Genomic DNA, 24474 nt, shown 5'->3' with positions numbered 1-24474 from the left:
TAGATGCAGCTGCCTGCAATCACATGATCCAGCAGTTGCCATGATCTAGCTCTACCTATCCCACACATATATCTTAAAAGGGAGGCCTGGGAGCAGTGTGGTAGCCCAGTAGCTAAATCCTCACCTTGCACACTGCAGGATCCCATATGGGCACTGGTTTGTATCCTGGCTGTTCCACTTCCCTCCCAGCTCCCTGCTTGTGGCCCGGAAAAGCAGTCGAGGATGGCCCAAGGCCTTGGAACCCTGCACCCAAGTGGGAGACTTCAAAGAAGCTCCTGGCTCCTGGCTCTGGATCAGCTCAGCTCTGGCCATTGTGGCCACTTGAGGAGGAAACAAGTGGATGGAAGATCTTCCTCTCTGTCTCTCCACCTCTCTGTATATCTGACTTTATAATAAAAATAAATAAATCTTAAAATAATAATAATAAAATTGGGACTGGCACGATCACCTAGCAGCTAAAGTCTTCACCTTGCATGTGCTGGGATCCCATGTGTGCGTTGGTTCTAATCCTGGCAGCCCCACTTTCCCAGGCCACAAGCTTTCCCTGCTTGTGGCCTGGGAAAGCAATTGAGAACAACCCAAAGCCTTGAGACCCTGTACCTATGTGGGAGACTTGGGAGAGGTTCCTGACTCCTGGCTTCAGATTGATTGAGCTCTGGGGAGAGAATCAGTGGATGGAAGATCTTCCTTTCTGTATATCTGACTTTCCAATAAAAAATAAATCTCTTTTTTAATCTTAAAATTATATAAAAAAAATAGAACAGGCAAATATGCTGGCATATAGTTAACACAAAGGTATAGTTACCACAAAGGTATTAACCAGGCCCAGGATGCCCACCAGCTATTGGCTGTTTTTCTCACAGCAGTGTAACTAGAAAGTCACACCCTTGGTGACAGGACAGCGGGTCCTAAGGTTAGTGGGTTTTAGTCAGTCCTAAACATTGAGGCATACCAGAGGAGAGATGAGAATGTATTGGGGCACAGTCACAGCGGCCCTGGTGAGGTGCTTAGATTAAGTGGAAGGTCACAGTGTCCTCTGTAGGTAGGGACAGCAAGAACACCATGTTGGGTGGTTAGAAAGGGGTATCAGCAGGTGTGTGGCACTCCAAATTGTAGGAATCCTGACAGAATGCTTTCTTTTCCCACAGAAACCTGTTTCCCTCCAACCTTGTGGTTGCAGCATTCCGCACGGTAAGGCTGGATGCTTTGTTAAGCAAGTGAATCTTTGCAGTAGACATAGGGTGGGGGATGACGTGGCAACGGCATCTGGTGGCCATTCTTCATCCAGAGAAGGGAAATAAAGGTGACATTAGCTGGACTCCTCTCATTCCTTTTTGCAAGACATCTTAATTTCAACTTACAGCCGTTTTACATTTGCTCTGTTTTATTTTAGTTGGTGTGCTTATTTTTATAAGCACAGGAGTGACTTGTATACCTATAATGTGAGTTAGAAAAAAAAAGATTTAATGGGCTTTCAGTGCATGTCACAAGGGGTGGTGTGGGGTGTGGTGGCTGGGTTCTGGTCCGGTCTTATTTCCCTGCCCCTCCTGACCACGGGACAGCTGAACATCTCTGCCTATGAAATCTTGGTAAGCCAAAGCTAAGGGAAGCGAGAGACCATCAAAGGCAAGTACAAAGCAGACTTCTGGCTCTGTACCTCCTCATGGATTCCTCCTGAGGCATGGCGTGAAGATGCACCCTAGCAAACTCCCCTAAATCCCACTGTGTGCATCCTGCGGCAGCTGCAAAGGCAGCCCCAGGGCCCACACTGGGGCCTTGATCCACCTCTGGTGAGCCAGTCACCTAGGTAACACAGCCAGAAAAAAGGCATCTTGCCTCCCTCCCTTCCTCTACTCTGTAGAGCTGACGCTCAAACTGGATTAGAAACAGATGCTAAAGAGCAATTGTACTCAAACAAGTACTGAAATGAAGTGGAATGAATGGAAGCAAATCAGCACAGGGAAATGTGATCTTTGGCACTGTGGCATCAATGCCAAGATTCTTCACTACGGCACATCAGTTTATAGTTTACAGTACTAACTCTAGCAGGGAGTCATGCACACCTTGTTACACCCACTGACTGCCTTGTTTCCATAGGTCACTATATAGGACAGACACTCCTCCACGGTCCTGCTGCCTGGGCATAGAAGTAAGCTCTATATTGTTCCCAGGGACCCTTGTCAGGTTAATAAGTGAGGCATGTCCCCAACACTTGGCATAAATAATGAGGAAACATGGACAGATCTGGCCATGCTGACTGTCCCTCTGGGCAGTCTTCTCCCAGGCACTAACTGGGCTTTTCTTCCTCTTGATTGTAGTATGCAACTGCCTACAAAGTGGAAATTCATAACACCAGCTCTGGAAACATCACCAGTGAAAAGGTAAAGCACTTTGTAAGATCATTTGTGAAAAATATTTACAGAGTAAAGCAAATTTCTTAAGGTGTACGCATCATATTCAGCAGGGCTGGGAACTTTGGGTTCGAGTAGACCACGTGAAGCACACAGGTTTGGATTGTTCCTTTGGTTCTTTTCCAAGTGGCCTAAAACCACTTTTGGTAGTCCTGGAATCCTCCAAAGATCATAAAAATGTTTTTTAAATTTACTTGGGAAGTCAGCACAATGACTTAATTAGCTAATCCTCCTCCTTAAGCACCAGCATCCCATGTGGGCACTGGTTCAAGTCCTGGCTGCTCAACTTCTGATCCACCTCTCTGTCTATGTTCTGGGAAAGCAGCGGAGGATGGCCCAAGTCCCTGAACCCTGCACTCATGTGGGAAAACCAGAGGATGCTCCTGGCTTTGGATTGACTCAGCTCTGGCCACTGTAGCCATTTGGGGAGTAAACCAGTGGATAGAAGACCTTTCTATCTGTCTCTCCTTCTCTCAGTAAATCTGCTTTTCCAATAAAAATAAACTGATTTTAAAATATTTGGGAGAAAAATAAAGAGAACTCCCATCTGCTGGTTCACTCTTTTAATACCCACAACAGCTGGGATGGGTCTGGGCAGAAGCCAGGACATGGGAACTCTAGCCAAGTCTCCCACATGGATGACAGGGATTCTATTACTTGATCCATCACCATGCCTCCTAGAGTTCATATCAGCAGGAAGCTAGAACTGGAAGCCAGAGCCAGGCCTTGAACTCAGATACATTGATATGGAGCACAGTCATCTTAAGTGATGTCTTAACAGCTAGGCCAAATGCCCACCCTTTATAAAATAGCTCATAATACCGCTTCTAGTCTCCTGAAATAGAATCCACAAGTGCCTTAACCTGCCTTACCAATGTACCTTTAAAAAAAACTCAAGGGGTAAAGAGCAAAAAACTATAATAAAACAATATCCTCATGAAAAATCATGCTGCAACTAGAAGGCATGATGAGGCTTTCATATATATATTCATTTCTGCTTAGAATTGATATATTGGCTGCAAAAGCAATATGACAACATTCAATTCATTTCTTAAAAACTGCTACAGAATAAATATTTTTATATATGTACACAGACTCACTAAAACCACAGATTACCTGAAAATTGACATTGTACGTTTTGCTGGGGACTAGGAAGTAATTAGAAACTGGGCTATTGGTGGTACAACATCCTAAAAAAATAACACTTGGTGAAGTCAAGAACAAAACAGTCTACCTTCAGTTTATATCAACTTGATATTCTTGGAAAATTCAGTGTACATGAAAACTATGCAGATAAGATTGTGTAAAATGGAATCTGCTCCAACTCCAGTCATTCTAAGCAGGGCTGTCCTATTTGAACCTCGGGTGAGATGTTCAGAAACATGTAGGGTGCAGAAAAGCTTCTCCTTTGTTGCCTGTGAGGATATTTCCCAAAGAAAATCCCCCTGCAGTTGGAATGGTGGCCTTTCATGATAAATCAAGCTAGTTGAAAGGAAGAATGATGAGTAAATACTGCAACATCAATTGTCTCTGTGATACATTTGGTTTTCACAAACATGACACTGATCGATTGCTCTGAGTTCCTTGCTGGCAATGCTGATGACCTCCAGCATCCATGCAGTTGACTCACCCTGGCATCCACTATGAGTTAACTCAAAAATTGAAGGGAGTCAGTCTTCAAGAAGGAAAGGCCAGTAGGTCCACATTGGTTGCAGGGTTGCATAAATCTCGTATTTTGTAAGACTGTAAAGATGTACAGGGAATGTTCTTGTCCCCAAAGCCTAGTAGGTAAAAGCTGCTGCCTGCACCGACAGCATCCCATGTGGGTACTAGTCTGTCTCAGCTGCTCTACCCACGATCCAGCTCCCTGCTAATGTGCCTGAGAAAGCAGTGGAGGATGACTCAAGTGCTTGGTTCACTGCACCTACGTGGGAGACCCAGATGAAGTTTCTGGCTCCAGACTAACACAGCTGTTGCAGACATTTGGGGACTGATGCAGCAGATGGAAGACCACTCCCTCTTTGTCTCTCCCTTCCCTCCCCTCTATAACTCTTTCAAATAAATCTTAAAGCTCACATGAACATGCTCCAAATAACAAATGAGCCTAAAAATTAAAAAAAAAATACTCATGAAATAGCTAATTCTTGTTGATGTAATGAAGGCCAATTCATTTGCTAGATACAGTCTTTGTATTAACCTATTTAACCCTTATAACTACCTTACATTTAAGCTAGTATTTTATCCCATTTTGTGGATGGAAAACAGGCACAGAAAGGTTGAGGGACTTATGACACAGCCAGTGGTTATATGTAACTACTGTATCCCTGTGTTGCATTGCTGTGATCATTGTCCTGAATTTCAGTTTCTTCATCAAATATTTGATCATGTTTATGATGAAACACTGGAAGAAAAGGAAAAGCTACCCCATCAGTTTGGTTTTTTTTAAAGATTAATTAATTAACTAATTAAATACAGAGAGAAAGATATACAGAGAGAGACAGAAAGAAAGAAAGATCTCTGTCCACTGATTCACTCCAAAAATGGCCACAATGGCCAGTGCTGAGCCTATCCAAAGCCAGGAACTTCTTCCAGGTCTCATGAGGGTGCAGGGTCCCAAGGCTTTGGGCTGTCCTTGACTGCTTTCCCGGGCCACAAGCAGGGAGTTGGATGGGAAGTGGGGCTGTTGGGATATGAACTGGCAGCCTCCCTGCTGCCCAGTACCCAGAGATGGGGAACAGCCACCCAATGTCATCCCAGAGTCTGCGATGTGGGGTTTGCTCCAATGGTTCCACTTGAGTGGTTTCGACAGTTCTGAAATATTGTTTATCTCGCTGACCCAAGGAAGAGGAAATCCTTCCAAGGTCCATCTGCTGACACAGTCCACCTCAGAGTCTCCATTCATCCAGACATTTGCTGTCAACACTTGGCTGGGGCAGTTGAGCAATTTGTCCTCCTCTCCTTCCTCTGTTTTGGTACCAAATGTCCTCTGCAGGCCCCAATGGACTGCCCTATCTTCCATGTGCATCTGGGCATGCCATCTACTGTTCCATCTTAACCACGAAGGAGGTCCAGTTGTGACACATGCACTCCACGGTCAGATCACAGATCTTACAGTTCTCCCCAAGGTTAGAGTTCTGACTCCAGTAGTTCATTTGGGGGGATCCCCACAGAAATATTGTCTGCAGGGATCCCAGACTCTTTTGTGTGTTTGATAGCACAGGCCCAGCTTAGTCAGTCACCCATGCCATATACACATACTCACTGGTAGTTGCAATTGTTGGGTCGGTTCTATCTCCAACTCCATTTCTTAAATAAATCAATGGATCCTGTGGCCAGCCCAACCTTGCCCTCTATACATTCGACTCTAACATTCACTAACAGGAACTGCAGCCTAGTTAGGGCGACCCCAATAAGCCCCTAGGCTCACTCCCAGCTCTAGTTTCTACCAGTATGTACAGTATGTACAGCAGACTGGCTAGTCTGTCCCACATCCTATTCAGTTCTCATAAACAACCCAATAGCCAGCCCACATCCAGCCCCACTATCCAGCCCACACTCATGCTGGCAGGTGCTGCCTCCTGTCTTGACAGAACCACCCCTGGACCTGATTCTTGTGCTTACCAGTGGGAATTACAAATCATCAAGGAGGTGCCTACAGTTAAGCTAACAGGCCCACTCCCAGCCCCAGCTCTTGTACTCCTCAGGTGGTTCTATAGTCTAGTTTAACAGGATTTTCCCCCAGTCCCAGCACTTACTAGCTTACGCTGTGGCAAAGCCCAGTCAACCTGCATTTACTCTGGCTCATGCATACACTGGTGGATATAGTCGGTTAGCCCTGCTTGACGCTCCTCCTAACCCTGTTCACATGTAGGGTAACAGTTATTGTGCCCCTGCCTGGCCTGGAACGCCCATCCCAACTCTCATGCTTACCAGTAGGGACAATGGCCCAGCAGGGGAGCCCCCCACAGTCCCAGCACTAGACTCATACTCTGCCTCTACCCCCAGATCTCATGTGTCTGCGGCCCAATTTGGCATTGCCTGTTTCACCTCAGCGTTTGTCAGCAGGTGCTGTGGCCTGGCCCTAGTTTGGCTCTGGTTCTAGCTCATTCCCAGCCCAGCCCTGCCCAGCCAGCCTCCAGTCCTGGCCCTAATGTGAACTGGTTGGTATCGCAGCCCAACTCGGCCTATCCTGCACCCCATCCTGATTCTCAGATATACCAGTGGGTCCTATGAACTGACCCAGCCTGATCTGTCCCTAGATCTGAACCATACAAATGCTGGCTGGTACTGTAAAATGGCTTGTTCTGGGCTGCTACCAGCCTTGGTTCTTGCACTCATCTGCAAGGACTGTCCTGACAAAGGAGTTCCCCTAGTTCCTCTATCAGACCTACTCCTAGTAGCAGATCTCACACATACTGGAGGGTCCTTGGCCCAGCCTGACTTAGTTTACCTCCTGTCCTGGCAGAACAGTGGCCTTGCCAAACTAGCCCACAACCATTCCAATTCTTACTATTGGGTATTATAGCTAGCCACACCTCGTCCACACCAAGACACAGCTGTCATCTGGTTCAGTGGGAACTGAGACATAGCCCAGCCCATTCTATATTCATCCTGGCTCTCACAAGCACCAGCTGCTGCTAGTCTAGCCCACTCTGGCACACCTTAGGCCCTGTCCACACCCATGCCAAGAGATACTGCAGTCATGTCCGGCCTAGAACACGTCCCCTATTCCAGCTCTCACACTTACCAAAGGGACCCACCACCCAGCTGGGGTGTTCCCTAAGCTCCCCAACCAGGCTTATTCCCAGCTACAGATCTTGTGCATGCTAGTGGTTGTGCTGACCCAGCACATTATAACCCATCACGCAACTTGGCTTTTGCCATCAGATGCTCTAGCCTGGCCTGGTCTGGCCTATCCTCAGTTCCAACTCTCACTGATAGGTATTATAGCCTAGCCCTGCCCAGCCTGTCCCCATCTCTGGCTCATGCACCAGTAGATATGACAGCCTAGCCCAGCAATGACCCACACTCCAGCCTGGCTCCTGCTCATGCCAGGGAGTTAAGGTTAGTATTGCCCTGCCAGGCCCATCCCCCTCTAGAACCAACCCACACATTTGCCAACAAGTGGAGCTATCTTACCTAAAGCAACCAACACCCAAGCCTGAATCATATGCTCACCAGGGGAGTTTCCTAAGTTCCCCACCAGGCTCACTCCCAGCCCTAGATCTCATGTGAGCCAGCAGGCACTAGACCTTTACCCAGTATAGTCTTCCCCCCCTCCATACCGGCCTTTGTATGAGCTGGTGGGTGTTGCAACCCGACCCACCTCCATACACCATTCTTGAGTGTGTATGCAGGTGCTACAGCCTGGACCAGCCCAGCCTATTCCTAACCCCAGCACACACAAGTGTCAGAGGGTTCCATGGTCATGCCTAGCTCAGCCTGTCACCACCCCCAGCTCTTAAGCAAACCAGTGGAAACTGAAGTTCCACAGGGTTGGGCCCACATATCCCCTCAGAATCTACCCTCTGACCTGGTTCTCTCACATGCTGGTTAGTGTCATTGCCCACCCTGGTATGTTGTAAATATGGACCACGCTCTCTCCTGTGCTGCTGTAGATCCCCATTGACACCGAGATTGAAGGAATGAACATCTTAGGACTGGTCCTCTTTGCCTTGGTGTTGGGAGTGGCCCTAAAGAAGCTAGGCTCTGAAGGAGAAGAGCTCATTCGTTTCTTCAGTTCCCTCAATGAGGCCACAATGGTGCTGGTATCATGGATTATGTGGTGAGTACTGCTCCACATTTGCTGTCCCTCTTATTTTTCCAGTCTTACAAAAGAGAATCCCCCTTTGCCCTTGCAGGTGGTGGATTTCTATGTACTGACATGAAAAGATTCAAATAATAATGGGGGAGGCGGGGGGGGAAGTGCTGTGGCACAATAGGTATAATTGCCACCTGCAATGGCAGCATCCTATATGAGCATCGTTTCCTGTCCCAGCTGCTTTACTCCCGATGCAGCTCTCAGCTAATGGCCTGGGAAAGCAGCAGCAGATGACACAAGTGCTTGGAGTTCTGCTACCCAGATGGAAGATATGGATGGAGTTCCTGGATCCTGGCTTTGAACTGGCCCAGCCTTTACTGTTGGGGCCATTTGGGGATTGAACCAGGGGATGGAAGATCTCTCCCTGTCTGTCTTGACTGTTTCTCTCTCTACATATAACTCTGACTTTAAGTAAATAATTAAACAAGTATTTTTATAAAGATACAACATTGGGTAAAAAGGGTTTAAATATATATCTACGTATCTGAATGCACGGGTTGTCTGGGTGGTTACCTACTAAGGATTGTGGCTTGGGGTGCTGCCTAAGGAAGATTTTGGTCTACTCTACAGTGTTTCATTTTTACTTAAATAATGTAGTCAGGTGTTACTTTGGGATTTAAAATCAGTCATACTGCTTAGACCATCTCTGGAAGGAAGACTCAAGAAACAATAACACTGGGCCCGGCGCGGTGGCGCAAGTGGTTAAAGGTCCTCGCCTTGCACGCCCGGGATCCCATATGGGCGCCAGTTCTAATCCCGGCAGCCCTGCTTCCCTTCCAGCTCCCTGCCTGTGGCCTGGGAAAGCAGTCGAGGACGGCCCAAAGCTTTGGGAACCTGCACCCGCATGGGAGACCCGGAAGAGGCTCCTGGCTTTGGATCGGCATAGTATCGGCCCGTTGCGCTCACTTGGGGAGTGAATCATCGGACGGAAGATCTTCCTCTCTGTCTCTCCTCTCTGTATATCCGCCTTTCCAATGAAAAAAAAAAAATCTTTAAAAAAAAAAAAGAAAAAAAAAAAGAAACAATAACACTGACTCGTTTTTAAGGGAGGAAAAAACCCTGTGTAGGAAGGAGAAAGACGAGGGACTTCACACTGCTCACCCTTTTGTACCCCTTGTAACTGGAACTGTCCAACATTATTATCCATATAATCACATTTACAGATGAGTTTTATTTACAAATAAAGTCAATCATTAAAACCTTCTTCCTTAATTTATATTAATTCAAAAACAATTGATTTGTTCTCAATAACTCCCTTAATTCACTCCTTTCTATCCTAAACACAAAAACCTTCCCATTCCTGGAGTTTTCCCAGGGTGTTGTTGTTAATGATTTTTTCCCACAGAATAGTGTTTTTCAAACCACAAAGGATGGAAAGCTACACAAAAGTCCTATCATTGAATCAGTTTTGCTACCACAGCAATTCTGTGAAATGTTTGTTAGTCTTTGGTGTTTTTATAAAGACTCAGAATAAACCTCAGCAAAACCCAAAGTCAAGCTCACAGCCCCAGGGGCTTTGAGTCCTTTCCCTTTCAGGCTGGGGGTCATGTGGTTAGTGATGTCTATCCCTAAAAGACTATAATCTTCCTACCAGGAAAGATGTCTGTGGTCTATGACTGTGTCACATACAGGCAGTGTTACTCTCATCTTATTCAGTCTTGTGGCCTGTAAATTGGGCTGGTCTGTCCCCATCATTTGTTTTTGGTTCTCAGGGTTATCCTAGAGAGATATGAAGACAGCCTACATTCCATATGAAGAATCGCCTATGCTCCCCCTTTCCCTTGCCCCAGCCTCCCCTCCCTTCCTGACACATACCCTGTGCTTATGCTCCAGGTATGTCCCCGTGGGCATCATGTTCCTGGTGGGAAGCAAGATTGTTGAAATGAAGGACATCGTGGTGCTGGTGACCAGCCTCGGGAAATACATCTTCGCGTCTATCCTGGGCCACATCATTCATGGAGGACTCGTGTTGCCACTTGTTTATTTTGTTTTCACACGGAAAAACCCATACACGTTCCTCCTGGGCCTCCTTACACCGTTTGCGACAGCATTTGCTACCTGCTCCAGGTGAGTGGGTGTAAGGTGTGCTTGGCTGCTTTGAGTCACAGTGATATGAATCAGGTCAGCCAGTGGTGGGTTGCACAAGCCATTCTTTATGCTCTTGGGAATATTCTGCCCCAAAAGGCTTCATGTGAGTCTTGAAAAATGTGGAAGAGGAGAATCCAAGCAGATAATCCCAGGATAACGCAGAAGGTCACATTCTCAATGTTTTGGGAGTCGAGGTTTTATGTTGTACTTTGAAACCATTGTTGAATTTGCCCCCTCTATTCTTGCAAGGATGGAAGACAGAACCAGGGGTTGTGCTCGTCTCGCTGTAGGGCGTGCACCTGGCTGGAAGGGACTGCACTCAAGTCTCATCTTTGTTTTTTCTGTTCCCAGCTCAGCAACACTTCCCTCCATGATTAAGTGCATTGAAGAAAACAATGGTGTCGACAAGAGGATCAGCAGGTTCATCCTCCCCATTGGTGCCACCGTGAACATGGATGGCGCTGCCATCTTCCAATGTGTGGCTGCAGTGTTCATCGCCCAGCTCAACAATGTGGATCTGAATGCAGGACAGATTTTCACCATCTTGTAAGTTTCTTGTTCTAGCCCTCATCTCTGGGCCTGACTCACAACCTTAGGTTTTTCTTGTGTATTTCTCTGAAAGCAGCCAGTCTTGCCACATTCAGCATCTCATTTGTAAAATAAGGACAGGATGAATTCATTACACTTGCCCCTCAGTATCTTTAGGATTGGGTCTAGGATCCCTTCCCTGCCCAAGATACCAAAATCTTTGCATGCTGACACACAACAGCATAAGATCTGCATAGCACATACACACCCTTTTGCATGCGTTAGATCACATTTTTTTTTTAGTCAAGATTCTTTCTTTGCAAGCATATACCAAGCACAGAGTCCAGCATCTTATTGTTCAGATAAATTCAACGGTTTCTTGGGAATACCATCTCTGGTGTGAAGGTAGAGCTGGCAGAACATTATCCCGATCAATTAAAAGCCCCAACATAACATCAACAACAATTTACAACATTATGGAATTACTTGACATGGTATTGAGTAACCAATATGTTAAAAAATGCAAGTTCTTAACCATATCCCGTGACTACTTCATTGACATTTCAATTTCAGTTTATATACAGAACCGGCTTCTATACACCTTAAAATGGCTATAGGGTACTATTCAGCTGTCTCGTGTCTATTTTCATTTTAGTATTTAGCAGTTTATAGTGCTGAAGCATAATTTTGCTGAACTTGGGCGTTAGATCACATATAAAGTACAAGTGTAATGTAGACAGTCGTTATGCTGTGTTCTTAGGGAGAAGAGTCTACACTTATTCAGTATAGACACAATTTTTCTTTCCTAATTTTAATCCATGGTTGGCTGAATCCATGGATACAGAGCCCAAGGATGAGGAGGCCCAGCTGTCCCTGAACAGAGTGGACCATCGCCTTGTTGACGTGAGAGATGGTGGTGTGGGTTTAGGTTTCCAAGTCATGGCTGCCAGGTTCTGCTTCTCTGTGCCCACTCTGCACTGTATTAGTGGCCGACTTTGTTTCCTCCTCCCCCTAGAGTGACTGCCACCGCGTCCAGTGTAGGGGCAGCAGGCGTGCCAGCTGGAGGAGTCCTCACCATCGCCATCATTCTGGAGGCCATTGGACTGCCAACGCATGACCTCTCTCTGATCCTGGCTGTTGACTGGATTGTGTAAGTACCAGTAGCGAGTCTTAAAGACACCAAAAACAAAAGGAGAGTCTGTGTTGATGTCCTGAGAGCTTGACACTCTGCCAGTGGCATGGGGCATGCAGAGAAACTTGTGGAGGAGCCTGGCAGTTAAGCTGGGGAAAACTGAGCAAGATGAAAATCTGCTGCCTTGAACATCCATGAACAACCATGAGCTGTCACTGCCAAGAACTTCCGTTGGGCACTCAGTGAAGTAGGGACAGGAGGCTGAGGCCCTCAACACAATCCCAGGGCACAGGTGTCAGTGGCTGAGTGAAAGGAATCAGCAGTCAGGGACCCTAATGCATTGGGAAGGAGTGTCCCTGACAGGAACAGCACAGGCATGAATTCTGGGAGGAAAGCGATGAAGAGCCACGCTAAGGAGAGTGAGGTGGGCTCAGCGGAGAAGGATTCAGGTGAGAAGCATCATCTTGGCTGACTGCCAGGCTCCCGTAAGAACACCCTACAATGTCAGGGGTTTCATGACACCTTTGGCAGGTATAAACACTTATTTTACAGGAAAGTCAGTGTGATACTAATGGTGAATAGGGAGAGCTTATGTAAGCCCTATAACCCAGTGTCTGGATTCAAATCTTGGCACAGTCTACTAGTTCTGTGATGTGAATTCTTCTATGCTATACTTTTGTCAGGATGAACAATGTTCAAAGAAAATCAGAGTAGGATAAAGGCAGGTGTTTGACTTGTTAATCAAGATGCCACTTAGGATACCCACTGTCCATACCAAAGTCCTGACCCTGTTCCTCACTCCGGCTTCTTGCTAATGCACACCCTGGAAGGCAGCAAATGACTGGGTCCCTGCCACCCACACAGGAGACCTGGATTGACTTCCGGGCTCCTGACTTCAGATTCACCCAGCTGCAGCCATTGGAGGCATTTGGAGAATGAGCCAGTGGGTGACAGATCACCTTCTCCATGCTGCACAGATAAAAAGAAATTTAAAAAGCAGGGTAAGGTGAGGCTTGCTCCCTTGCATAGCATGCTCTCTAGTGAACTGCAAAGCTCCTGCCAGTACCAGTATTCCCATGGCATCCAACCTGCCATGACACGGCTCTTCACCCCCACAAAGGGGCTGGTGTCATCCCCACCTTTTCCTTTCTCCACCAGGGACCGGACTACCACCGTGGTAAACGTGGAAGGCGATGCCCTGGGTGCAGGCATTCTCCATCACCTCAATCAGAAGGCAGAAAAGAGAGGTGGGCAAGAACTGAGCGAGGTCAAAGTGGAAGCCATCCCCAACTCCAAGTCTGAGGAGGAGACATCGCCCCTGGTAACACACCAGAATCCCACCGGCCCTGTGGTCAGCGCCCCGGAACTGGAATCCAAGGAGTCAGTTCTGTGAAGTGGCTGTGCCAGCAGGGGCGCCCTATCTCATAGCCCAGCCATGGTAAACATGGGCCAGGCCCCTACCGAATCTGAGCAACACTTGTGCCCAGCCACCAGTTTGAGGGTGAGCTCTCAGCACAGGCATCGGGCTCCTCAGCGGAACTGTGTGCCAAAGACTAGGACACTCTGATGCTTGGTTTGATCCATGTCCAGGAGCAGCTGTGTATGCACCTGGAGCTCTGTCTGGAAACCTTCCCCAGAGCCCCCACATTCCAGTGATCATGGGCTCATAGGGCCTGCAGCTAAAGCTTGAAAAAATGCAGGTGTATTTGTCATTGCTTCCAGACGACCATACATCAGATGCTTCCTGGGCAAACCAAGATGGCCTATAGTCACCTGTCACATTGCCTTGTCAACGGCTAGCATTGGAAAGATTCCCGAATTCTAAGCTGGCTGGAGTTTCCTGAGCTGGGACTCGGGTGTATAAAGAATTTGTGCTCCAGCTGGGTGTGGGTGCCTTCTACCACACTTGTTGCTGTGGGACTGGAGGCACTGCCCAATGTCAATGTTAAAAATACTCCAGGGGGGTATTAAGACAGTGAGGGTCTCTGGCCAGTAGCATTAAGTAAACAATTCATATTCTGAGGTCAAGAGGAGAAAAGTATCGCTTGAACAGAGAGGGGGTGCTCTATCAGGCCCGGATGCAGCAGGGCACATACACAGTTGCCTAAGTACCACCCCAGCCCAGAGCACTTTCTGTTCCCTAGGCCTAGGCCTCTTCCAACTCTACAGCTTAGTTCCATCCACTCTAACCTGGCAGTGAGCCCAAGAGGGGCTGCCTCCTCTTGGGGGATGATGAGGTCATCACACTCACAACCCTTGTTGGCCTATCAACTCCAGTACAACATGATCCTCCGTAAAGCACTGTATCATGGCAACAGCAAAGCCCTCCCTCCTTCTAATAAATCCAGGTCCTAATTGGAGTTGGGGTCCCCATTCCCATTCCCAGCTTCCCAGTCCCTTGACTATGGCTGATTACCACAGATAAGATTCCACTCCTGCCAGGGCACCAAGGTTTAAAATTACTGGTAAGATGGCCTGCCGTTACCCATGGACTCCGTTTTAATCTTGAGGTGGGATCTGTATAGAGAAAGCAGTGAGCTACAGGGTGCTGCTGCCTGCTGTGGCTGTTAGTGCATGATCACAGCAAATCCCGGGGCCTCACTTTAGCCCATTGGTAAAATGGGGCTAACGTTACCACCTCTTACCTACCTCAGAGGGATTCAGTGAGGCAAACTGTAAATCCGTGAAAATGACCATTCCACCTCTCAATGTCAAATGCTAACACCCATAAGCTCTGCTTATCTATTACCCCAGTGTCAGTTTCCCCATGAGACCTCCTTCCCCAGTGAAGTCATCTTGTGTGAGCAGGACTTTGTTCCCCATGCTGTTGTCATTTCATGTAGTTGTCTGATGGTAGCATCAGACACAGCCTCTTCCTGGAGTCCTTCAAGTTGTTATGAATTAGCTAGTTCACTACGGCCACATTTCACTGCAACTCCCGAATGTGGCATCACTACTGCCACCCTATTTTAAGAGCCCACTCACTGAAGGCCCCTCGATGTTCAACTTTGTTTATTCCCAGTCTGTTGCTCTGTATCTGGACCCTCCAAGAGAGGTCCACAGCTTTGTGGTGAACCACTGGAAGGCAAGTGGTCCAGAAACAATCAGGTGCCCCCTTCATTTTAAAACTGGGGACATGAGGCCTACCCAGACCAACAGGAAAGTCCAACTCTCCGGACCAGCCAAGCCTCCTGCCCAGGACAACCAGGGAGGGACTGAGCAGAAAGGTGCCTGCATTTACCCTCCAGCTGGAGCTTGCTGCCAGTACTCTGCTGTTTTCAAAGGAGTGTGGGAGAAGATCACATTGTTTAATTTCAAACCACAAATGAACATTTGCTATTTTTCAGGCTTCAATCTTTTTTGTTCTCATTTTTTTCTTCTGTGTGTGTATATAGTTTTAGCTCCAATCCAAGCAGGTTTGAGTTTGAATGGGGTGCATTCAACTACCAGTTGTGGTGTTTGGCATTCTGGTCTTCCATTCCTGAGGATGAATTTTCCATTCCTAAGATTAGAGCTGGACAAGACGATCCACTGGCTGAGTACCCCACGTCCAGGATGTGGCCCGGCCACACGAGGATACCAAGATTTGGAGAAGAGTGCTTCTGTGTGACACGCGTGGGACTGTCCCCTTGGAAGCATCGGTTCTTTGATTTCCAGACAGAGCAGAGCCAGCAGAGGGGGTGACCAGGGCAAACCACACTGCGCATTGTCAGAAAATTTGTCCCTGGCCATTCTCTAACATGTCGTAGCAAATCCTGTTCCCTTCTTACTGTTCTGTATGTGTGACACTTGCCTTAAAACCTAGCACAGTCTTTAAAAGTAAATACAATATTTCTACTGGAACCCACCTTTTCCTTTATTCCTTTTTCAAGTTGCATGTGGCCCTTGGGGTGGAGCTAGTGTTCCTCTCAGGGATAGCCTGGAGGGGAATGGAGGGTGGGGGGTGTTCTTCCCCGAGGCCTGTGTGAATCTCTGCTGCAGAGTGGCCAAAGCTGCCCTGCGCAGCGGTTGGCAGACCCCAGCGTGGCTGCCAGCTCACAACTACTGAATGTGAATCTCCCACTGCACACCACCAAGCCTCTTGCACAACAATGTGCTTTTGCCACATACTCCCAGAAGGTCAGACTCAGTGGCTCACCCAGATCTTCAGGCAGCTCCTCCTACAAGCCAAGGAGCAGCAAGGGAGATGCCCCAGACCACAGCATCACCAGGAAAATCCCCAGAGGTGTGATCACCACCACACCCAGTCCATTCTTTTCTATAATTTCCCCGTTAGTGACCACATTTCAACACACCTAGGAATCTGGAAACCTCTTAGTATTATCCTGCAAGATCACACTGGAAATCTGTTTTCAGACTCTGGTGCTGCTTGAGGTGCGGCTCTCTGTTCTAGCCTGGTCATTTCCATGTGATTTCTGCATGTGATTCAGAAGCTGGTTTTCATTTCCCGGGTGAAAGGGTGAGGAAGAAGTCTGCACACACCAAGCGCCTGACAGTGCCTATCCGAAACAGCTTGGATTCCTACCAGGGTTAGGGAGTGTGGCTGCCCTAACCCTGCTCTGCAGAGTATCTGGAGGTTGGAATGTGTACCCAGTGAGTTCACTTTTCCACATGCTTTTCAATAGCCAGACAGCAAGAAGAGCAGGAGCAACTCCATGTGCCCAGGCCTGGCCACCTGCACCTCCCCACCTCGAGGGATAGAAAGAGCATTGGGGTGTTTGGGTGTTGGCCTGCTCAAAGAAGCCACCAATTATATATGCACGGGAAGTGACTACGTGGCACAGCGACTGAGATACTGCTTGGGGATTCCCACATCCCCTATCACCAGGAGGATCCAGCTCCTTAGCCTTGGCCCTACCAAAGGCTCTGGCCTCAGCCCTACCACTGGCTGCAGTAGCTTTAATCTTGCAGAAGTTCTAGCCTCAGCTCTAACCAGTTTAGTACCACCATCCTAAGATCAAAGATCAGCCAGCAGTCCACAAAGTCAAAGTCACACCCAAAATGGGGCCTTACATGCACCAAAAATAGTAAATATCTACCCACTCAAGGAAATAGCACCTATCCACTCTAGGAAGGCAGCAGCAATAGAGACAACAGTCAGAGCCCCATGTTCTGTTATAGCTGCCCAATAATAGAACAGGCTGGGCATGTTTTTCCAGGGACCCTAAAGATTTCACTGATGGGTTCCAAGCTCTAACCTGAGACTCTGATCTATGGGTCAGATTTATTTTGATAACCTCCTCTGCATTTCTGATGAAAGAATTTTGGAAACAGCTAGGAAACACATAGATACCCTCTTTGCAACTCAGCCCAGTGACAACAACCCCCCAGGGAGATGACAATATCCTCCCCAGGGCCTGCTTGGGATTATAATAACCCAGGGAGAGAGATCCCCAGAACCACAAACATAGTTGCCTTGAATAACGGAATTAATAGTAACATAAAGAAACCTAAGTCAAGGAAAGTAACAGAACTGTCTTTCATAAGAAGGAAATCTATAGGTAAGGCTGGGGCAATGGCCTTGTGGCTAAATTCTCGCCTTGCATTCACCAGGATTCTATATGGGCACCAGTTTGTATCCCAGCTGCTCTACTTCTCATCCAGCTCCCTGCCTGTGGCCTTGGAAAGCTATAGAGGATGGCCCAGAGCTTTGAGACCCTGAACCAACATGGGAGACCTGAAGAAATTCCTGGCTTCAAATCAGCCTAGCTCCAGGCATTGCAACCACTTGGGGAGTGAACCTGTGGAAAATCTTTCTCTTTCTTCATCTTCTTTCTGTAAATCTGACTCTCCAATAAAAATAAATAAATCTTTAACTAAAAAAATTAAAATGCTGTAGGTAGGCTTCCAGACCCTATTGGACCAGTTACTAGACTTGGCTCTTTCTATTTACAATGAAAAAAGAAGAAATAGGCAGTAAATTAAAGTTGTGGTTGTGACAACTGAAACCTTGGCAGAGCTCAAAAACACAAGGGTAGGCTAACAGGTCCCAAAACAAGGGAAGACAGGGCAATTTTGTTTTAAGCATGAGGGCCAGGACACTGAACATGAGGCTGCTCTAAGCTGTGCCCAGGGCTGCACCCTGAGAGCAAAGGGGCTACATCTGAGGTCCTTGAGTGAGTCCCTGCTGCAGAGTGGCTAAAGCTGCTCTGGGCAGCGTTGGCAGACCCCAGCGTGGCTGCCAGCTCACAGCTGCTGGGTGTGAATCTCCCACCGCACACCACCAAGCCTCTGGCACAGAGTGTGCTTTTGTCACATACTGGACTGTCCTCTGTTTCCAAAAGCTCAGTCAACCATCAAGACTATAGTTATCAGAGAGCAAAAGATGATCCCCCAAATGATATCCCTGTTGTCACTGAGGAACCCTGATGACCTTTGATGTTGCTGTAACCAAATATAATTTCTAATTAACATGGCGCTATTTACTTGATATTAACTTCCTTCTCAGAACGCCCTGCTCCAAACTCCAGGGATTGAAGGAATTTCCAATCACAAGGAATTTACCCCTGATTTGACCCGAAAATTAAAAGACAAAAAAATTTAGTCTCTCATTCCTTATTGTACCCCAATGCCCACATCTCTAAAGAGCAGAGATCTACTCATCAGAGTGGCAACTGTTATCAAATTCAACTTTAAACTTAAAAGCTATCCTTTTTTATGCGACAAAATTCAAATGTAGCTTTTTCAGATGCTATACAAAAAGGCTGATTCAAAAGTCAGGACAGGGCCCGGCGCGGTGGCGCAAGTGGTTAAAGGTCCTCGCCTTGCACGCCTGGGATCCCATATGGGCGCCAGTTCTAATCCCGGCAGCCCCGCTTCCCTTCCAGCTCCCTGCCTGTGGCCTGGGAAAGCAGTCGAGGACAGCCCAAAGCTTTGGGACCCTGCACCCGCGTGGGAGACCCTGAAGAGGCTCCTGGCTTTGGATCGGCATAGTATCGGCCCGTTGCGCTCACTTGGGGAGTGAATCATCGGACGGAAGATCTTCCTCTCTGTCTCTCCTCTCTGTATATCCGCCTTTCCAATTAAAAAACAATAAAAATAAATCTTTTTAAAAAAAAAAGTCAGGACAAAGTAATCTTCAGATGAGGTAAAAAACAGTTCAATCTATAAATATTAAGTCCAAAGACTATAATTGCTTTCTCATTTGTAAGCCGTGTCTGATAAAATAAAAAAGGGGGGGGGGAGTACAATTGGGGCTCCAGTCATTTATTGACAAATTTCTTAAATTTGGTTTACTAATATTTCACCCATCTCCTTACAACTCACCTGTTCTAGTTCTTAAGCCTACAAGAAAATATAGGCTATTCCAAGACTTTGGTTTGAGAATGAGGCTGTCATTACAGTACAACCTACGGTAGCTAATTCCTATACTATTTGAACACTCATCCCAGAACAGGCAAAATGGTTTAGTGTCATAGACCTTAAAGAAGGTTTCTTCTGTGTGCCAGAGCACTGGGATTCTCAATTGCTGTTTGTATTTGAATGGGTACATCCAAAAACTCAAACCACTTAGTTGGATCAACTTGTAATAAAGGTTTCAAGACTACCCACACTTGTATGCACAAGACTTAAAGCCTTAAGAGATCTTCAGCTCTCTCAGGGGACAATACTCCAACATGTGGATGATCAATTTATCTGTAGTCATTCACAAATTGTCATACAAGAATACAGTCAGAGCCTGGTGCAGAGCCTAGCAGCTAAAGTCCTCACCTTGCACGTACAGGGATCCCATATGTGTGCCAGTTCATGTCCTGGCAGCTCTGCTTCCCATCCAGCTCCCTGATTGTGGCCTGGGAAAGCAGTCAAGGACAGCCCAAAGCCTTGGGACCCTGCACCCACCTCCTGGCTTCAGATGGGCTGAGCTCTGGCCATTATAGCCACTTGGGGAGTAAATAAATGGAAGAAGATCTTCCTCTCTGTCTCTCTTCCTCTCTGTATATCTCACTTTCCAATAAAAATAAATACATCTTTACCAAAAAAAAAAAAAAAAAAAGAAAGAAAGAAAGAATACAGTCAAAGCCTTAAGGTCTCAGCCAATTGAGGATGTAAGATTTTATAGAAAAGGACCCAACGCTCATTACAAAAGTCCAGTACTTAGGCTACATTATTACTCTAGGCCTGTCAACAGAGAGGACACAGCAATTTGTTTTGTTTTGTTTCAAGATTTTATTTTATTGGTTTGAAAGAGAGGGGGATGGGCACAAACAGAAAGAGAGATCTCTCATCTGCTGATTCATTCCCCCAACTGCCATCACAGAGTTGAGCCAGACCAAGGTTAGGAGCTTTTACCAGGTCTTCAATGCAAGGCATAGTGGCCCAAGGACTTGAGCTATTCCCGCTGCTTTCCCAGGCACACTAACAGGGAGCTGGATTGGAAGTGGAACTGCCAGGACTTGAACTGCCCAGAGAGATGATTTACAGTGCCTGCAATGAACCCCTGAAGCAAACAGGCTCTTTGAAGAAGTCAAGCTCTTTTATGGGCCCCTGCCTTGGGAATCTCACAAAAAGCCTTATTGTGTGTGTGTGAGAAAGAAATAAAGGGGAATAGCATTAGGAGTCCTGGTTCAAAAACTATGAAATGAATCACAACCTGTAGCCTATTTCTCAAGAAACTTGATGGAGTAGTAACCAATGGGCACTCTGCTTATGAGCCATAGAAGACATTTCTAAATTAAGTTTGGGACAGAGTCCCTTCCTCCCTCCTCCTTTGCCTCCTGGAAAGCTATCTCAACTCCTGGGCCAATGTGTATCCATTCTGAATATCTGAATCTAAAAAATATTTCAACAACTGCTGAAAAGGATCTGAGCCTTGAAAACAATTTTTAGGATATGCCTGAATACCCTTTATCACAACTTCTTTGTTGTGTCCTTCCGAGGTGCAATTCAGGATTCAATCAGTTCCCAGTAACATCCCTTCTTCCAGACAGGAATTTATTCTATCAGCCTATACTTGACTCCTTATTCATCATGCTCAGGAAACGTGAAGGCAGGCTTGGGTGTTTGAGTTCTGGTCAGCCTGACAATCTCAGAGCCCCAGGCCTGCAAACTCTGGTATTTGAAGCTCTTGGTGAGGGAGGGATTACATACAGAGCAGGGAAATCTTCAGTCATTTGAAATCAAATTTCCCTCGTAAATGCAGACAGTATGAGCCAGTGCCATGGTATAGTAGGCTAAGTTTCTGTCTTTGGTGCCACACCCCATACTGACACTGCTTCTAGTCCCAGATGTTCCACTTTCAATCTAGCTCCCTTCTTATGACCTGGGAAATCAGTGGAGGATGGCTCAAGGCTTTGAGTCCCTACCTGGGCATCAGAGACTCAGAGGAGGTTTCTGGCTTCTGGCTTCTGGATTGGCCCAGATCCAGTCTTTGTGCATATCTGGGGAACGAACCAGCAGAAGGAAAAACTCTCTGCCTTGTCTTTTCTCTGTAATTCCAAGTCTTTTTTAAAAAAGAAAAGACAGCCATGACTCTTTACTTGGTTTTTACCCTTTTAGAGGTAGGAAATTAATATCCTAAGATTTCCCAAAAGTCACCAGAGGGACTACTGTGCCCACTACAAAGCAAGAGAGATCTGGGGTGGACCAGACTGGTCACAGCTACAAAAATTCTTGGCCTGCATGTGAACTGGGTTAGAGGGAGAGCCAGACTGGGTTAAGTAACTTTATCTACTGTTGTAGGCATGAGCCAGAGTAAGTACAGGCTGGTCAGGCCTTGCTGCAGCATCAATTGACAAGTGCTGGAAAGAGGGCAAGTCCGTCAGGCTAGACCACCTGACCCCTGAGAGGAACAAGATTTAGGGCTAGGAATGGGCCTAGTAGCAAAACTGTGGGCACCCCTCTCTGATGGGCTGGAATTCCCACTGGTGAGCATGAGAATCAGAGCTGGGGCATGCCTGGCTAAATAGCCAGTAGTACTCATCAGCTTCAAGTGTGGACTGGATAGTGGGGTTGGTTGGGCTGAACTAGGCTGCTGCACACATTGATGTGTACAAGAACCTAAAGGGATGTGGGACTGACTGGATTAGTCTGCTGCATATACCAACATGTGCAGGAACCAGGGCTGGGGGCAAGCCTCATGACGGTTATTAGGGGTCATTGCAAATGGGCTGCAGCAATCACTGGTGTGCATAGGACTGAGTATGGCAGGAATGGGCTGGGTCACAGCACCCACTGGTTTGTGTGAAACAGAACTGACCAAGTGACTACAACCACCAGTGTGGTAGGCTGATGTAGGCTGACGCAGGTGATGGACTGAGCCAGGCCTCACACTGGCTGGCACACACAGGAACCAGGTCTGGGGTCACCTCTGGTGAGCTTTCTTTGGGCACTCCCAACTAGACTATTGGACTCAGAACTACAACCACAGGGAAAAACCACAAGATCTGTGGTTTGACTGTGGAGTGCATGTGTCAGAATTGGGGTCCTCCTCAGTTGAAGCCCATATAGCAGACAGCATAACCAGATGCTCATGGGGGGACAAAACAGTTCACTAAGGCCTGCAGAGGACATCTAGTACCATGGATGGCTGAACAAATGGGACAACTCTCCCTGCCAAGCTTTGACAGGAAATATCTGAAGGAGAGGAGACTCTAGGGTAGACTATGTCAATCAATGGACCCTGTAAGGATTTCCTCAACCCTGGAGTAATGAAATCAACAGCATCTTAGAACTATCAAAACCACTTAGGCAGTACCCTCAGAACAGGCTCCACATGTGAGATTCTAGGACAAGATCAAGTGGCAGTCCGCCTCCCCAGGTACTGGGGAGTAGCTCTCTGCCTTTCTCTACCCACTTTCCCCAGACACAGAATGAAAAAGAAAATTGGAAACAATTATCCCACCCACTTTCACTCATTCCTCAACCCTCCCCACCCTAATCAGTGGTTCATGTGTGATCCATATGTTCATCCTCAAGTATGTAAACATCATCAAAAAATAAACATTTAAAAAAATCTCCAGGGCCCAAAAAACATCAACATTCCATCCATGAAGATTCCCATTTGATTGGTCTGGGCTTGGGCCTGAATACTGGATTTTTGGTTCTGTATAACATGGCACATAATTATTCATAATTGAGTGGGACAGTGTGATGTTTTGATAAATGCATACAAGCTGCAATGATGACATTGGGGCATTGGGGAGCCAGCACCATGCATGGTGGGCTAAGCCTCTACTCACAACATCCCATTTGGGCTCTGGTTTATGTCCCTGATGTTCCACTTGTGATCTAGCTCCTTATTTGTACCTGGGAAACCAGTAGAAGATGGCTCCAGTCTCTGGGCTGCTCTACCCATGTGGGAGAGTTGGAAGAAGCTCCTAGGGCCTGGATTGGGAATGGCCCAGCTCCAGTCACTGCAGTCATTGCATCTGGGGAATAAAACAGAGGACAAAAGGTCTCTGTCTTTCTCTCTGTAACTCTGCCTTTCAAGTAAAATGAATTCTTTTTTTTTTTTTAAGATTTATTTTTATTTACAGGAAAGTCAGATATACAGAGAGGAGGAGAAACAGAGAGGAAGATCTTCCGTCCGATGATTCACTCCCCAAGTGAGTGCAACAGTCGATGCTATGCCGATCCAAAGCCAGGATCCAGGAACCTCTTCCAGGTATCCCACATGGGTGCAGGGTCCCAAAGCATTGGGCCGTCCTCGACTGCATTCCCAGGCCACAAGCAGGGAGCTGGATGCGAAGTGGAGCTGCCAGGATTAGAACCGGCGCCCATATGGGATCCTGGCGCGTTCAAGGCGAGGACGTTAGCCACTAGGCCATGCCGCCAGGCCCTAAAATGAATTCTTAAAAAGTAAAAATCAGGCTAGCCAGCCCTGGGGGAAGGGAGAAGGCCTGGTGACACTCAGATTGAGAGGCCAGGATGCCAATGGTGCATAACAAAGCCCTCAGGCCACCCAGCAGCCCACTTTGGTAACTCGGGGGTATGGGTTTACAGGGTTCTGGGGATGACACAGGTAGGACGAGCACGGATCTGAGAGTTTATGTCCAAGTGAGGAATGATCACTGAGAGGCTTCCATAGACAAGGCCACTGTACTTATAGGTAAGCAAGGAGGCTGAGACTGAGCAGTTCAGAGGAGGGAATAGAAAGACCTTTAAGGGTCAGACTGAAGTACTAGCACACATGGTGAGCACAAGAGCTAAGGCAAGGAGCTGCAGTAGTTAACAACAACATTACTGAATTCCACTCACTGGCAGGGCAGGATCATAATACCCACCAGCGAGAGTTGGAACAGGGGACAGATAACATTAGGCTGGGCCATGACACTAGTCAGCGCGTGAGATATGGGTCTGGTAGAAGAATATACAGGTGAGTATGTGGACTCACCCCTGTGGAATAGCAATCTATGTTGGCATGCACAAGATCCATGGGTGGGAACAAGCTTGGTCGGAGACCTTAGGGATGCCCCAGCTGGGTTGCAATTCCAACTGGTGAGCTTGAGAGCCAGAACGGGGACACTGGGCTGGGCTGGACATGGCTACAGTCTCCC

At 47.2% G+C, this 24474-nt stretch overlaps 1 protein-coding gene across 2 annotated transcripts in view; it reads left to right on the top strand.

Annotated features, from left to right (window-relative positions):
• The window catches only part of SLC1A4 (solute carrier family 1 member 4), a 29512-nt gene extending 13701 nt beyond the window's left edge, over positions 1 to 15811 (top strand). Inside the window, exons 2-8 of one of the 2 annotated variants that reach the window (XM_040993321.1) lie at positions 1149 to 1191; positions 2319 to 2381; positions 8030 to 8196; positions 10066 to 10299; positions 10672 to 10866; positions 11864 to 11998; positions 13139 to 15811. In XM_040993321.1, the coding sequence (XP_040849255.1) occupies positions 1149 to 1191; positions 2319 to 2381; positions 8030 to 8196; positions 10066 to 10299; positions 10672 to 10866; positions 11864 to 11998; positions 13139 to 13373 (1072 nt within the window). In that variant the 3' untranslated portion in view covers positions 13374 to 15811. Of the gene's footprint in view, positions 1 to 1148; positions 1204 to 1447; positions 1484 to 2318; positions 2382 to 8029; positions 8197 to 10065; positions 10300 to 10671; positions 10867 to 11863; positions 11999 to 13138 lie in introns of both variants that reach the window. The other variant, XM_040993322.1, reaches the window with a different exon arrangement.
• Positions 15812 to 24474: the final 8663 nt, after the last annotated feature.

The sequence above is a fragment of the Ochotona curzoniae genome, unplaced genomic scaffold, assembly GCF_017591425.1.
Source record: "Ochotona curzoniae isolate NIBS_2020 unplaced genomic scaffold, NIBS_Ocur_1.0 contig_883, whole genome shotgun sequence".
NCBI lineage: Eukaryota > Metazoa > Chordata > Mammalia > Lagomorpha > Ochotonidae > Ochotona > Ochotona curzoniae.
Note: the sequence above shows the minus strand (reverse complement) of the source record. Positions and strands in the feature narration are given on the sequence as shown.